Source organism: Octopus sinensis, linkage group LG1 (assembly GCF_006345805.1).
Source record: "Octopus sinensis linkage group LG1, ASM634580v1, whole genome shotgun sequence".
Classification (NCBI taxonomy): Eukaryota; Metazoa; Mollusca; class Cephalopoda; order Octopoda; family Octopodidae; genus Octopus; species Octopus sinensis.
Window position 1 is genome coordinate 113,807,996 of NC_042997.1, and position 16,791 is coordinate 113,824,786.

Genomic DNA, 16,791 nt, shown 5'->3' on the forward strand with positions numbered 1-16,791 from the left:
AGCATGCTGACATTGCACATCCAGCAGAGGACACTAGATTCATTCCTTTCTAGTCTTGACACATCCACTGCATTCAAGGCTCACATTACTGTTTGTACAGAAGTCTCATACAATTTGTTTTTCACTCTGAGAAAGAGAGAGAGAGACCGTTCATTGTTCTACTGAGAATCAAATATGATTTCCAAGAAACTACTAATTACAAAGAAGTAGAGATTATTTTAAAACCAGGGTGAGCATGTGAAAATGAAGCCAGTAATGGATTTGCTCTTTCATCAATTGATGACACGACTAGTGAAAAGAAACTGTCAGTCGGTCAATATGGTAATTGCTAGGAAGAAAGAGGAAAGAGGCGCAGGAGTGGCTGTGTGATAAGTAGCTTGCTAACCAACCACATGGTTCCGGGTTCAGTCCCACTGCGTGGCATCTTGGGCAAGTGTCTTCTGCTATAGCTCCGGGCCGACCAATGCCTTGTGAGTAGATTTGGTAGACGGAAACTGAAGGAAGCTTGTCGTATATATGTATATATATATGTATGTGTGTGTGTTTGTGTGTCTGTGTTTGTCCCCCTAGCATTGCTTGACAACCGATGCTGGTGTGCTTATGTCCCCGTCACTTAGCGGTTCGGCAAAAAGAGACCGATAGAATAAGTACTGGGCTTACAAAGAATAAGTCCCAGGGTCGATTTGCTTGACTAAAGGCGGTGCTCCAGCATGGCCGCAGTCAAATGACTGAAACAAGTAAATGAGTAAATGAGTATATGAACTAATGTAATAAGATGTGACGAATGTTATGATTTACATAAATTAATAAAATTACAGATAACTGATATGAGTCGGTTATCTATAGTTTTAATAAATGTTAAAATATTATTACAAAGAAAAAAAAAACGCCCATGCGGTGCCATGTAAAAGCACCAGCTCACTCTGTGAAGTGATAGGCATTAGTAAGAGCCATAGAAACCATGCCACATTAGACTGGAACCTGGTGCAGCTACCCAGCACCAGTCAAACCGTCCGACCTATGCCAGCATGGTCAATGGATATTGAATGATGATGAAAAAATGTTACTGACATCATCATCAAACTTTAACATGCACTTTTCCATGTTTCCATGGGTCAGATCGAATTTGTTGAGGCAGATTTTCTACAGCCAGATGCCCCTTTTCTAGGCAAGCAAGGTAATATTTTCCTCTAGGCAGACACATTTTTCATGGAATAGAAACGAACATTACTTATATGACAGTGATGCTTGCTTACAACTATCATGTGATGTATAGACAAGAGTATACACAAAAGCACACGATATATATATATATATATATATATGACAAGCTTCTTTTTTCAGTTTCCATCTAACATATCCATTCACAAGGCTTTGGTGGGCATGAAATTGAACCCGAGATCACATGGTTGGGAAGTCAGCTTCTTAACCACTCAGCCACACCTGCATCTGTTACATATCATGCAAAACTAGACTAGCACCAATTTTATATAAACTTCCTTCACAGTCTAATATATGTATAAATTGTGTTATAAAATGTATAATATGAAGGTGTATAATTAATTTGCAAAGTTAATACACTGCCCACTAATTTTATGGGAGAGAGTTTAAGTCTTACTAATAGATATACTGAGTTGTAAAATGTGCATAATTATGTTTGCTCCAATAATGGGCTAATGGTTGTCATGTTAATGAGTGAAGGTTTGGCAATCAGACAGGAGTAAAGAAGAATATCCAATATAAGCCACCCTTTACTTGAAAGTATAGGAAAATGCATGTAAAACAGTATAAAATAAATTACTTCAACCTGTCTACATAATAATCTTAAATAGGTTGTACACACCTGAATGTGCAATAGTAGGCCTGAGTTGATTCTAAAGAGAACTGAACTCACAACAGTCCATTTACAGATCATGTCTTAACTTTGGTTTTAATGTAAAACATTTCAATGCCACATTTCATAATATACAATGTATAATTAATTTAAACACACAATGATGATTAACTTTAATTACAGGAAAACTTACTTCAACTGAGCAAGTTCTTTAATTAAATCTTTTACTATTTTGGTTCCATCATTTTCAATCTCTTTAGTCTGTGGTTGCAGGAATAGCTTTCTGTAAAATAAAAATAATCTTTTTCTTATTTCAAAATGAAAATAAATATTGTAATCATTAATTTAGAAGAAAATGATAAATAATAAGTTTAACATCAGTAAGGCCGATATTTGTAGGTAAAATGTGAGCAGAGAAGTTTCCAGAGGATTGAGGTTCTAGAAAGTGAGTAGTATAAATTTCTGCATGTCAGATACAAAAAGGATAAAGAAAAATGGAAAGGCAGGTACATCAGATGGCCTTGCATGAGGGTTCCACACAGAGGAGTAGAAATGGAAACTGTATAAGTCTAAAGAGACAAAGAACACATCACATTGATAGGATAATGGTTGGTGAGTATATATTTAGCAATTAGACAGGTTTGCCTATATTTTTTAGTTTTTTTTTTTTGTATGAGGCTTAGAAAATCTGATGCAATCTAAAACAAAAGTTGACAGTTGTACTGAATACGTAACCAATAAGGAGACAAGAAGTATGTTATTGTCTTTATCGATGAAATAAACAACAAAAATGTTTTTCACCATCATATACATAAGCGTATGTGTGCACACGGAAGTGTGTTTGTACATGCATGTGTGCACACAAGTGTGCATGTGAGTGCATGTGGAAGTGTGTGTATGTGTGTGTGCATGTAGAAGTGTGTCTATGTGTGTGCATGTAGAAGTGTGTCTATGTGTGTGCATGCAGAAGTGTGTCTATGTGTGCATGCAGAAGTGTGTCTATGTGTGTGCATGCAGAAGTGTGTCTATGTGTATGCATGCAGAAGTGTGTCTATGTGTGTGCATGCCGAAGTGTGTCTATGTGTGTGCATGCAGAAGTGTGTCTATGTGTGTGCATGCAGAAGTGTGTCTATGTGTGTGAGTGTGTGTGTGAGCGTGTGAGTTTGTGCGAGTGAGTGTGTGTGTGAGTGTGTGCAAGTGAGCATGTGTGAGTGTGAGAGCGCGCATGCGCGCCTGGAAGTGGTATATATGCTTGTCCTAAGATTTGTGGTTTTATAGCTAATTGTTATTATTCCTTGAGCTTCCACAGTTTCTGTTTATGACATTCACCTAGCCAAGGTAGAAAGCAGTGGAATTGAACCTGAAACTGCAAAGTTGCAAAGTGAACTTCTTACCCACATATTGGTTCAAAAGTAATTATTGTTGGATTGCTTTGCTAGCTTCTATTTTTTTATTTTTTTTTTTACTTGGAGCTGCAACCATAACTGCAGGGTCTCAGAGACAGGTGGAGAAAAAGAAAGCAACCACAACTAACGGGTTGCAGCAGTAGCAAGCTGCACCTAGATTGGAGATCTGGTCTGAATCTTTGCAATAGAGTGGACTTTGCTAAAGATACACAAGAGGTAGGTCATCATCATGGTCATCATTTAATGTCCATGTTTCATAGTGGCATAGGTTAGATGGTTTGACAGTATCTGATGGGTCCAAGGACTATATTGTGCTCCACTGTCTATGTTATCAAGATGTTTTTCTTATTACCAACCACTTTATAGTGTGTACTGGGTGCTATTTTTCATGTCACTAGTACTAATGAGGTTACCATGCAGCTTGCAAGACTACAAACAACCAGATTTGGTGGGAGGCCTTTATGCTAGGAAATGAGGGATTACGATATGGGAAAAAACCCAGAGTAGAACACATTTCTTGCTGTATTTGAGCAACCTGGTTACTCAGATGTTAGAAGAAATGTGAATAATGGTGATGAGGTGTCTGTATGAACCCTGAAAGTGTGAAGTGGATAGCAAAGAGTGAAGACAGAGAAACCAAAAGTGTGGGTGGATAGAGGTCGCAAGAGAGAGAGTGAGAGATGGGGAATAGGCAAGGGATATGCGAATCTAATGAATGAAGAATAAATGTCGAGGGATGGATGTAATGAATGGTAGATGTGGTTGGGGTTTGTCCAATGATCCATGGGAGTGAAGAGTAGCAGAATAGTAATGTTGGTATAGTAGACAGGAGAAGAAAGATGAGAGAGGGAGATGACATGGTAGGATAGGTTGCCAAAATGTTGGTCGTGGGAAAGAAAAGCAGGCATAGTGTAACAGACAAAGGTTGAGAGGCATATAGTGGTGGAGAAGGAGAGATAATTTGGTAGTTCAGTGGGATGATCAATGTAAAATGTGGTTGAAGAGAACAGTATAAAGTTGTGAACAGCGGTATTAAACTGGATGACAGTTTAAATCTACTATTGAATAAGTTTTTGATAAATACAGTGTAGACTGGGGCTGTTTCATATCACGTTATAAAAAGCAATTAAATCAAATTGAATTTATTGATGGTTAAATTAGAATTTAATAGTGAATACATCTTTACAATTAAATAAAGTATTAGCTTAAATATTAAAAAGGTATACGAAAGAGTACACGGGAAAGGTTATAAATATGGACACACATCACAATATAATCCTCTTTCACAGATCTTTAATATTCGCAAATATTCATAAATGTTAATAAAATTCCATTACCCTTTATCAGAGAATTGTTCATTATCTGACAGCTCAGAAACACAGATCTGGGAATCTGTTAAATCCATATCATCAAATATATTATCTGTAATAACAACAGTAATAAAAACAACACATGACATATCAATACGGTACGGAAATTAGTAGGGTAGGGGTCAGTTATATGACTGATATCGCTTTTATTCACCCTGGAGAAATTGAAGAAGGTCAGAGTGAAATGCTGGCAGCATTTGAATTTAAGGACATAAAGGAGTGTATTGTTGAAACCACAAATCACTACATCTTGTACTCTACCATTTCTAATATTCTAACAGCCTGAGGATGAACATGATATTAATGGCAATTCAATAATGTGTAGCAAAACTGAAATTAGCAATAAATGAAAGCTTAGTGATAATATATGTATGAAAGAAATATAACATTCAATCTCAGTGAGGAGAATATAACATTCAATCTCAGTCCTTAATTTCAATTAAGTAAGTGGGTGCCTTTAGATATTTAGTGCATGGTGCATTAGAAATCTAATGTTGAATGAAATAGGCAGTGTGGAAATTAAAAAATTAATATTAATTTATGACAACTGTTTATACATAAGATTGAAATTTACAGCTGAAGTATTCAGAAAATTAAATTTTCTCAAAAATTTTTGTTGTAAACAGGAGGTAATAAAAAATACTCAAAATTGGATACATTTTTATTAAACATTTTTGTAGTTAAAAAAATGTAAATAGAATATTTGGTAAAATATTTGCAATTTTCAATGACAACTAAAATATTATCAAGATTGAAGTTGAATACTTTATGTAAGTGAAGGTATGTAGCCTTATGGTTAGGGTGTTGCACTCACAACATCAGACCATGGTTTGACTCCCAGACCAGGTGTGTTGTGTTCTTGAGCAAAGCACTTAATTTCAGTTGCTCCAATTCACTCAGCTGTAAATGAGTTCCAGCAATAGTTGTGATCCCATTCAGTGGGGAGTGTCTTATATGCCATGAAAATCGGGTTAAGCTCGAGCATTTTGAGCTCTAAGGCTTATGTCAGACCTAAGCCTAAACCAAGCCAATGTGTGATGGAGAAATCACTTAACAAAGGAATACTTCTCCACATGCCAAATATTTTATAGGGAAAAAATATTGTATTTTCAAATTAGATTGAAACAATATAAACCTAATAGATTTTTGTCTTATATTTCTGGGTCTGTAATTATATTTAAAAAGTTAAAGGTATATAGAAATGTTTTGATACATTTGACTAAATCCATTTCTCACATCATAGTGTATTTCTCTCAACACTACCTTCTCACAACAAATTCTTTCTGCTCAGCATAGTGCAACTTCTTTCAGGACTTCACCTAAAGTCATCATTCACTCTCCTAGTTTCTCTTTCAGTGGTGGGGGCTTTTTCACCCTCTATGTCACATAATGACTTCACTAGTACTGGTGGTAAAAAAAAAAGCATCTAGCACACTCAGTAGTTGGCAAATTGAACTGAGACAAAACAGAATTTGAGAAAAATTTTTAACCTTGCCAATGGCAAGATAACCTCTGTAGTGCTGGTTCCATAAAAATGTGCACCCAGTACACTCTGTAAATTAGTTTCTATAGATGGATACCCCTCCTAACACCAACCAAGTCAGACTGAGACATGTGGAACAAGACATGGTACTCTAACTTGTCAGATCCAGTCCAGCATGGAAAGCAGACTAAAATGCTGATGATTATTTCACAATTGTCTGTGGAGAGAGATAAGATTTTGACTAATTTATCATTTAGTCAAGAAAACATAAAAGCTGTTTCAAGCTCTCATTGGTTGACAAAGGCACATGCATGAGGCTAATAGCATTAATATTAGCGACCTGTTGACTGCTTGCGAAGACCTGTTGAGGCAAGTAAAATCAAAATCAAATTCAATGACTGGCGTCCGTGCTAGTGGTGTGCAAAGAGCACCATAATACAAGTGTGATCATTGACAGAGCGGCTAACCAGCTTCTGTGCCAGTGGCACTTAAAAGGCACCATTCGAGAATGATCATTACCGGTGTCGCCTTACTGGCACTCGAGCCCTGTGCTAGTAGGGTATTAAGAGCACCATCCGAGCATGATCATTGCCAGAGTGCTTATCTAGTCGCCGTGCCAGTGGCACGTAAAAGACACCATTCGAGCATGATTGTTACCAACATCGCCTTACTGGCACCTGTACCGGTGGCATGTGTAAAAGATTCAAGCGAGGTCATTGCCAGTACCGCCTGACTGGCACGTAAAAGCACCTACTACACTTTCAGAGTGGTTGGCGTTAGGAAGGGCATCCAGCTGTAGAAACTCTGCCAGATCAAGATTGAAGCCTGGTGCAGCCATCTGGTTCGCCAGCCCTCAGTCATTTGTCCAACCCATGCCAGCACGGAAAGCGGATGTTAAACGATGATGATGATGATGTATCAACCCCAGTACTTAATTGGGTTGATGACTTATTTTATCAACTCCAGAGGGTATTAAAAGCAAAATTAATCTCAATGAATTTAAATTCAGAATGTAAAAAGTCAAATAAAACATCACAAAGCATTTTCCCCAACTGTCAATCCACCACCCTCTATTAAGAGTTATAAAAATAATGAAAATGGTGTTAGATAAATGTGATATAAAAAGAAAAAAAAATTACAATAGCAGTACAGAAGACATAGGTGTGGTACAATTTGATGATGGACAAATGGTTGAAGAGTGTTTGATAAGAAAGGTTTGCCTTTTGATAAACCAGATCTTATTTATGGATACAGTCCAAAACTGAAGAGGGCATCATGTAGTGCACCTTCTTAGATATATGGACAGCACTTAAGTGCAAAGATCTCCTACCTAGTATATGTGTATCACAGAAAAAAAGCATAGATTGACTGCAATCAATATTGGCTGGAATGTAACCAATGAAATAGTATACTTGAAAGAAAATTGCATAAAATTTCTTGCCAAACAGTTTTGCCAAATGTTCTAAAATGTAACTAAAAGTTATAAGAAGCTGAGATATCAAACTCTAAGACAGAACAACCTCAGGTGCTGCACACAATTCTGTCAGTCAACTCTGGTAAGACATTTTCATTTTTACAACTTATTCTGTCTTTAATAACCATGAATAATTTTCATATAAATAACTAAAATATTTTATACAATGAGGACTTTAACTATCACATTTACTATCTCATGTATAGTGTTTTATTCAAACAATTGTTGTACATAGATAAATACAAATGTACTGGGTAATATAATATATGTAAACTTATATGTGTCGTTATTCTAATCTTCACACAGCCTAATATTATGTACTACCAACAACAAACTAATGACCAAACCTACTAAAAGTTCTAGTGTGAAAATTACAGAAAAATATAACACTATCTGATAAGCAATACTCAAAGTTACAAATAATATTTCATAATAAAAACCTAACCATTTACCTTTCATGTGAAAAGCAGAATTGTTTGATGATGAAGATGACTGTGGAAGTTTCAATGGTAAGGTGGTTGTCATTGTGATTTCACTGTTGCTATTACTTTTCTCAAGAGGTTTTACAATTGATGTAAGACTGGATACAGAATTAGTTTCCTTTACCAAATGGTGTAGCACATTCTTAGGCTGACTTTTAATGTTTTCACTATCAATTACAGGTTTTAATTTAATTTTGTCTTTAGAAATTTGTCTGAAAGAATCAGCTATTTCACTTGTGTCACCAATAAGCTTAGAAAAAGAACTCAATGTTTCTAACTCAAACAATTTTTGACTTGTTTGTTCCTTTGCTTGCTGCTCAGCTAATTGTTCTTTTGCTTTCATCTCTGGTTGATTTTCCTTCACTTTTACCCCAAAGAATTTTTCAGATGTCTTTTGCACATCCAATTGTTTCAGTGTCTCTAGCTCAGAGAAATGTTTTTCTGTTTGAATATCTGGCAATTGTTTCTTTACCTCTACTGCAAACAACTTGTTTCTTACTGATGGATCAGATACAGGCACTCTTTGTTGATTTGGTAAATATGCTATTTCTAGATCTGGTTTCTTTCCTTGCTGTAAATCTGTCAGGTGTTCCACTTGTTGACTACACATATGATCAGTGTTCTGTTGATGTAGCAAATATTCTGTTCTCTTCAAATCAAGTAGATGGTTTGTTTCTTGTGGTTGTGGAAGACAGTCTGTGGTCTGTAGATCAAGCATGGAGTCCACACCCTTGAGACCCGATGGATGATCTACTTTCTGTAAATTAGGCAGGTGATCTACTCTTGGTAGATCAAGAAAGAGGTCCTTTGTCTTTAGATCTGGGTGGTACTCATCTGTTGATGCCTCTGGATGGTGCTTGACCTTCAGTGCCTCTAGGTGCTGAACATCTGTTGGTGCCTCTGGGTGCCGCTCAGCTGTCAATGGATCTAGACAATGCTTGGCTGTCAATGGATCTGAGCAATGCTTGGCTGTCAATGGATCTGAGCAATGCTTGGCTGTCAATGGATCTGGGCGGCACATGACTGTTGGTGGATTTGGGCAGCGCTCAGCTGTTGGTGCTTCTGGCCAGTGCTTGGCTGTCGATGGATTTGGGTGGTACTCAGCTTCTGGGTGGCATTCAGCTGTCAATGCCTCTGCCCAGCACTCAGTTGGTGGTGCTTCAGCCTGGTGCTCAGCTGCCGGTGTCTCTGCCTGTTGTTCAGCCATTGATGTTTCTGCTTGGTGCTCAGCTGTCAATGGATCTGGCCAGCAGTCAGCTGTTGGTGGATCTGGTTGATGCTCAGATTTCAGTGGATCAGGCCAGCAATCAGCAGCCGGTGGATTTGGAACATGTTCAGCTGATGGTGGACCTAGAAGGTGCTTTATTATCTGAAGATCTGGCATTTTCTCTCCTGTCTGAAGACCTAATAATTGACCTTTTGCCTGTAGATCTGAAAGTGCATCCTTTGCTCGTAAACCTGGAAAATTTTCTTTTGTCTGTAAATTTAATTGTTGTGTTTCAATACGCAAAGGTAATAGCTGTTTTCCTGACTGAATTTCTGACATTTTCCCAACTGTCTTAATATCAGGTAAATGCTCATTATACAAATTACAGTTTAATCCTTTAGATAAATTCAGAGTAACTTCCTTATTTACATTAATATTAGTTTGAAAGCTTTCTTTCGCAGATAAAATAATTTGATTATCATTGCTATTAGGAAAATTACTTTCCAGTTTCTCACTTTGAAGTGGTAACTTACTCTCACATTCTATTTCTGATATGGAAGAACTAGGAATATTAGAAATGTCAATGTTGGGATTATTCTCACTACAAATTGATATTGCACACTTATCTTTTGGAATAGTTTCTAGAAAGCTGATAACTCCATCTCTGTTTTTAATATCTTCATTTAGAATGTCAGATTTCAGAGCACACAGTTCTAAACCTGAAGACATGGCCAAATAAGCCTCAGATTGTTTCACACTTACATCTTCCATAGAAGAAATCAATTTTTCACAATTAGGTGATTTGTATTCCATTTCTATCTTTCTTATACAATCAACAGTGTTAGAATTCTCAGACAGTTCCAAATGGCTTCCATCTTTGCAGTTTAGTCTGTCTTCATTAAGAATCTCCGCTGAAGTTTGATTATCAGATTTAGAATCGTTATTCTTTTTAACCTCAGTCATTTCAAGCTTCTGTAGTTTACTTTCCTTCAAATCAGCAGCTTGTGATTCTACACAGATCTTTTCTATGTCAGCATTATCTGTACTTATTTGCAGTATTTGCTCAGACACATCACAAGAAGCTTTATTATTTCTATTTTCTGGTGCCATATTTATTTGTGTTATTTGTTCTACAGCAGGAGTATCATGAGTTGCTTTATCCTTTATTTTACTATGCTTTGGTTCATCTTGTTGCTCATGAAATATGCTTTCGGGATTTCTGGACAGAATTTGAAACAGAAAATATAAATCAGTTAATTTTCTTTCTTTTTTTATCTTTCAAAATATAATAAAACAAAGAAAATTTTAGGACTAAAAAGACCTAAGCATTTTGTATAATAAATTTAACATTTTTCATAACTATATTGATAAGAAATTGAGATGACAAGGAAATAAACAATTAACTTATGAACTTCATTAGCTTACAGCTGTTTCTGCTGTAAGATGCAGTGGACCCATAGTTGAGTGCCTTACTATCATCTTACAGCTTCACTGGAAGCTCAAACATGAAGTGCAATTTATTTTGAAAAACAATTACTCTGTGTGTGTGTGTGTGTGGTGTGTGTGTAAAACCCTACTGGTGCTGGCCCCATATAAAAAGCATCAGTACTGGTCTTGCATAAAAAGCACCCTGTACACAGTGTAAAGTGATCAGCATTAGGAAGAGTATCTAGCCATCAAAACAATGTCAAAACAGACAATGGAGCCTAGTATATTTCCCAGCCCAACCCATGACAGCATGGAAAACAGATGTTAAATGATGAGGTTGATGAATATATATATATATGTATGTATGTTGGGTTATGTTACTGGTACCATGTAACCCAGTACTACTTGTTACATGGTAGGGTCGTCAGCAACTAAACTGGCCCACTCCACCAATTTCACTTGAGGAGGAGGGTGTGTACTGGACACCCGGCAGGGTTAAAAACAAAACCTGTAAAAGGGTAGAAGAACTGCCAAACCACCTGAGGTGATGGAAGGAGGAGCTGCACTGGGACTCAAGCTACAGAGTGACAAGGCCAGCATGTTGGTGTTTCAGAGAGGGAATGAGATCCCAGAACTGGGCTCAAATACGAGTAGGCAGGAACTGTTTTCTGTGTGTGGGAAACTGCTGGGACACTACCCGATTGCATGATGGCACCGGACAGCATGCAGCTTCATCAAGAGGCGAGCTGAAGGAGTGAGGTGGAGTGATAACATGGGTGAGAAGACAACTGCCATGATGCAAGAAGTCTTGGAGAGTGTGACTGCAGAGGACCCAGTAAGAGGGAACTGTTATGTGCCCAAATTGAAGAAGGGGATCATGTGGTGTGATGCCAGCAGCATAGCAACGGAAGTTGTCCTGGAAATTGGAGGTGTTGTGGTGGAGGATACAGCCTGGCTTAAGAAGAAGGACAACTGCAACCACATCAATGTGGCGGAGCTGGATGCCATGTTGAAAGGGCTGAAACTGGCCCTGAGGTAGGGGCTGCATACCATCGAGATCCAGACCAATTTGGCCACTGTACTTAGATGGGTGGGATCAGTGATCATTGGCAAGCGGAGTGTGCAAACCAAAAGGGGTGCAGAGATGCTGATAAAATGCCATTTGGGAATTCTGGGCAAGCTAGCTGCCAAGTTTAACCTGAGGTTGAGTGTGGTTTTTGTACCCTCTGAGAGGAATAGAGCAGATGTCCTAACCAGAGTAAAGAAAGCCTGGCTGCAGGTGCCAGAGGATCTGGAGCAAGGAGTGGCTGCAGTGTATCGACTGAGTGACTCGGAGCTGAGGAGATTGCATGCCATGCATCACGTGGGGGTGGACAGGACTCTGTTCCTTGCCAGGAAAGTTGACTCTGATGTGACTAAGCAGAGTGTGCAAAGAGTAGTTGGGAGCTGTGACAGGTGCCAGTCCATTGACCCCACTCTGGTGTGCATGAGGCAGGAAGCATTCCAGTGGAACACAACTGGAAACGACTGGCAGTGGACGTCACACACTACGGGCAGGGGACACACCTCTCGATGGTCGACTACGGACTGGGGTGTTTGGCCATATGGAGAGAAATGAAGACAGATATTCCTAGAATGAGGCCCTGTGGATGAGCTGCTTGTAGACAATGGCACTGCATTTCGCTTGGAGGTGCTGGGGAAATGCTTGACAAGTGGCATGTCAGCCGTTTCTTCAGGGCAGCATACCGGCCAAGTGGTAATGGGGTTGTGGAGAGGCATCATTGTACCATCAAGACCATAGCAGAGAAGGACAACATCTCACTGGTCGAGGCCATTTTTTGGTATAATATGTTACCCAAGACGAAACAGGCTGAGGTGTCAGTGCCACACAGGGCAATAGTCAAGTAGAAGTGGAGACATCCATGTACCACATCGCCACATCTCGCAGAAGAGAAGGTGCATGCCTTTGTGCAGGTTGCGGAAGAAGTCTGGGTTAAACCCCCAAATGCATAGTGCACATCACAATGGAAAAAGAGGACAATAACCTCTGGGAATTCGAGGAACAATGTGTCTGTAGATGACGTGCCATGACATTTTTTGGATGTGTGCAGGATCATCACTGCGACAGAGGATGGGGCCAACAGTAATGGACAAGAGGACGAAGCTGGCAGCAACATACCAGGAACTGAAACCAGTCCTGAAGTCTCACAGTAGTAACAGAGGGAGCAGTGCCCTCCTCACTGGTTGGCTGATTAGGTGTCAATTTAAGGCATGTGGTCAGGGTTGAAAAGAGGGTGTGGGCAGGTTGGTTGAATGATCTTAAGATCAGGGGGCATGCGAAATTATGAGCCAGGCTGTGTTGTAGGGAAGGCTCGGAAGTGAGGGAGTATGCATGTCCTGTCGGAAGTGGGGCCTGTGGGTCCCACTGGAAGTACCGCAGTAGGCATGTGACATCGGGGAAGCATGAGGAGTCAGTTGGTGGCGGACAGCACATCAGAGCAAATGTGTGAGACTGTACAGCAATGGATAGTGCATGTGAACATAGAGTGAACCTTGCAGATCAAGACAGCATGTGGATACTGAAAGTGATCCTTTTTCCGGACCGACAGGTAAGACTACTGTAATTCTCTCTTCGCTTCCATCTTTTACTTCCTTTACATCACAAGAATGATAGTAGAAACATAATTATTGAGTTGAGAGAGAATGGTGGATAGTAATGGAAATGGACAATGATAAGAGATAGTGACTGATGTTGCCGATGGATGGCCTGAAGAATAAGTGACGACTAGCAGTGTAGAAAGGCCAATGTTAGAGGGTGACAAAATATTTCAAATATAAAACTCATTTAGTGTTACATATAATTGTCATGAATTGTATGTAACAATATGTTTTTACTCCCATTTAAGTATTCATTAAAATATTCAATAGCAATCAGTTAATTATGAAAAATTTATATTTAAAACATGGGAGAATTAAGTTAATTAATCTATTCATGCAAGTGTGTCATTATTGTTTTCAGCTTCAAAAGACTAGGTAAACACACACACTAAACACACATACACCAAACACACATACACCAAACACACACACCACCACACCATGTACACATATACCACACACACAAGATGCACACCCACCCACCCAATTTGTAATATGGACCATTAATGAGCTAGGAGTGTTTTCTCACAATCAGACTGACAATATAATTGATTCTTTAATGTAACTCTCTTTCCACAGAAAGTCATAGTTCTTCATATACAATATACAATAGTTATGCAAAAATCCACATGTCAGAAAAAACAGGCACTCATATACTGGTTAATAGAGTGAGTATATTATTGTTAATTAAATACAATATTATAGATTAATAATGGCCAATTTACCAACTGATTTTGTACCAGGAATTGAGAAAACTATCATCAGAAAAAGCTAAAAGGAATAATATTATGTGGGCTGTTTGTTTCACTGGTTGGTGAATTGGTTGTTATTAGATGATATTGTATTTTATTAATAATATGGGATATATGTTCTTTCTTATTTACTCATCCATGTTTGTCATCAGAACAAAATTAGTATAGTTCCTTGCTTTATGAGAATATTACCAATGATGTGATGCAATGTTATCAATAAATATACTTTCTAATAATTTGTGCACAAAAAAGCACCCAGTACACACTGTATAATGGCTGGTGCTAGGAAGGGTATCCATCCATAGAAACTATGTCAAAGATGACACTGGAGCTTGATACAGCCCTGCAGCTCACCAGTTCCCTGTCAAACCATCCTAACCATACCAGTATGGAAACAGACAAATAATGATATATATAGAGAGAGAGATATCATCAGCACTTCTCTACATGGTAGTGAGACATGAGCCCCAAATGCAGAGGACATGCAATGGCTGGAGAGGAATGAGGCTTGTATGCTCTGCTGGATGTTTAATGTAAGTGTACATGTTCAACAGAATGCTGATGTATTCTGAGAGGGAAATTAAGCGTACGCGAAATTAATGTGCAAGAGAGAAAATTGCACTGGTTTGGTTATATGATGCAGATGGATGCCAACAGCTCCATAAAGAAGTGCCAATCTCTCAAAGTGAATGGAACACATAGAAGAGGGAGTCACAGGAAGACATGGGACAAAGTTCTGAAGGACAACCTTTTAGACGAGATAACAAAGAACCAAGAGACCTGGCACTTTGCTGTACTCAAGAAGACCCATCCTCTGCAGCAGACATGTTAAGGCCACACCCCTTGGGGAAGAGGATTGGCCTGCAAGAGCTGTGTGCCTGTTCCACATGGAAAGCACTTGTGCCAGTTCCACATGGAAAGCACTTGTGCCAGTTCCACATAAAAGTGTTTGTATGGTGCCATGTTAAAAGTCCCTTATACACACTGTAATGTGGTTGGCATTAAGAAGGGAATTCAGCCATAGAAACCAAGCCAAATCAGACTAGAACTTGGTGTAGTTCTCCAGCTTGCCAGCTCTGATCAAACTGTCCAACCCATGCCAGCATGGAAAACATACATTAAAAAGGATGATGATTATATATATCGTATATCTTTTACTTGTTTCAGTCATTTGACTGCGGCCATCATACAAGCGTCACCATCATACAAGCAATATTGTTAGTTTCCAGTCTTTCATGAAATATGTCTAGCTATGAGGAAATATTACCTTGCTTGATAACAGATAATGGTCAGTGACAGGAAAAATATCTGACCATAGAAAATCTGCCTCACCAAATTCCGTTTGACCCATGCAGGAATAGCATTATATTGTACTATAGAACAGACCAAGATTTTAGCCAACACCATATAATACAGAGATGTTAACACCTTGTCTTTGGACAGGAAAAGAAGGATAAACCAGTCTAATTTCAACCCAGGATTTCATCAAAGAATGAATACTCTCCTTAACAGTCCACACAACTCACCATTTCTAAACAAAATATGACTGAGGGCTTAAGTAAATTGAACAGATCATTTTGCATATTTAATGCATTCTTGACAATTTGATTATCTGGTACATGAATAATGTTTGGTTTCAAAACTATACTATAGAATATGTACATCTATAGATATTTAGCTAACACAATGTGACAAATGTAAACACTTTGTTTCTGCATACAATATATTCATGGACAAAAAAAGAGGAATCAGCTAGACTAGTTTCAATCCTGTGAGGATTTCATCGGTGACTGAATGCCCTCCTCCTCAACTCTCCAACAAAAGACTGCTTATAAACGTAGTATTTCTGAGGGTTTCAAGCAAGCCAGAGAGCAATTTGCAAATTCAACACATTCTTGACAGCTAGTCCAATAAATATATTATTACTACATTAAATGTAACAAATCAATATTTCTGAATAAATGAAATATGCAAATTGGTCTGATAAATCCTCAGTGATGTTTGGACAGTTAAAGAAGGTATTCAGTTACTGATGAGATCCCAACACAAGACTGAAACTAGTTCAGTTGATCCCGCCTTTGATATCTATGAAGTTTCTGTATATAAAGACAAAGTATTTATTACTGTATTCTATACTACAGCATAGCATAATACTTATATTTACTTAAAATAAAATATAATTCATAACTGGATTAACACTTCATCCAAATAAACTTTTTCTTGTTTTAAATATTCTTCAATATTTAATTACTCTAATAAAGCACTAACAATTATACTGTTCCAAAATTAGATTTCATTTTTAAAATATAAAAGACCAAAAATTAAACAAAATATTTTAATTGACAATAAAATACTCACAGTAATTGAAAATAAATCAAGGAAAGAAAAAGATTGCAAAATATAAAACTGATGCTGACAAAGTTTTACTCACTTTCTTATTTTTCTACTGTTAATATCTTTAACACTTTTGTTTCGAGAAGAAAATGCAGGAATAATCTTTTGACTACAATAAATGAATATAAAACTAGTTACTTAATATTTATGCTCAAAAAAATATGCAATAAAGTCTTTACAAAATATTTTAGTACATTATACTATGTGTGATCATAGAGAGTTATAAATATAATTATCGAAAATAAACCAATAAAAAGTATCTGAAATAGTTGATATAGCTAAGTGCTTTGACAATAATTATTT

At 37.8% G+C, this 16,791-nt stretch overlaps 1 protein-coding gene across 1 annotated transcript in view; it reads right to left on the minus strand.

Annotated features, from left to right (window-relative positions):
* Window positions 1-16,791, minus strand: part of LOC118763642 — a 40,203-nt gene that overhangs the window by 10,103 nt on the left and 13,309 nt on the right. Inside the window, exons 3-7 of the mRNA XM_036503353.1 lie at window positions 16,526-16,597; window positions 9,141-10,475; window positions 8,020-8,978; window positions 4,578-4,662; window positions 2,028-2,117 (exon numbers count right to left, since the gene is read on the minus strand). Of these exons, the coding sequence (XP_036359246.1) occupies window positions 2,028-2,117; window positions 4,578-4,662; window positions 8,020-8,978; window positions 9,141-10,475; window positions 16,526-16,597 (2,541 nt within the window). The remainder of the gene's footprint in view (window positions 1-2,027; window positions 2,118-4,577; window positions 4,663-8,019; window positions 8,979-9,140; window positions 10,476-16,525; window positions 16,598-16,791) is intronic.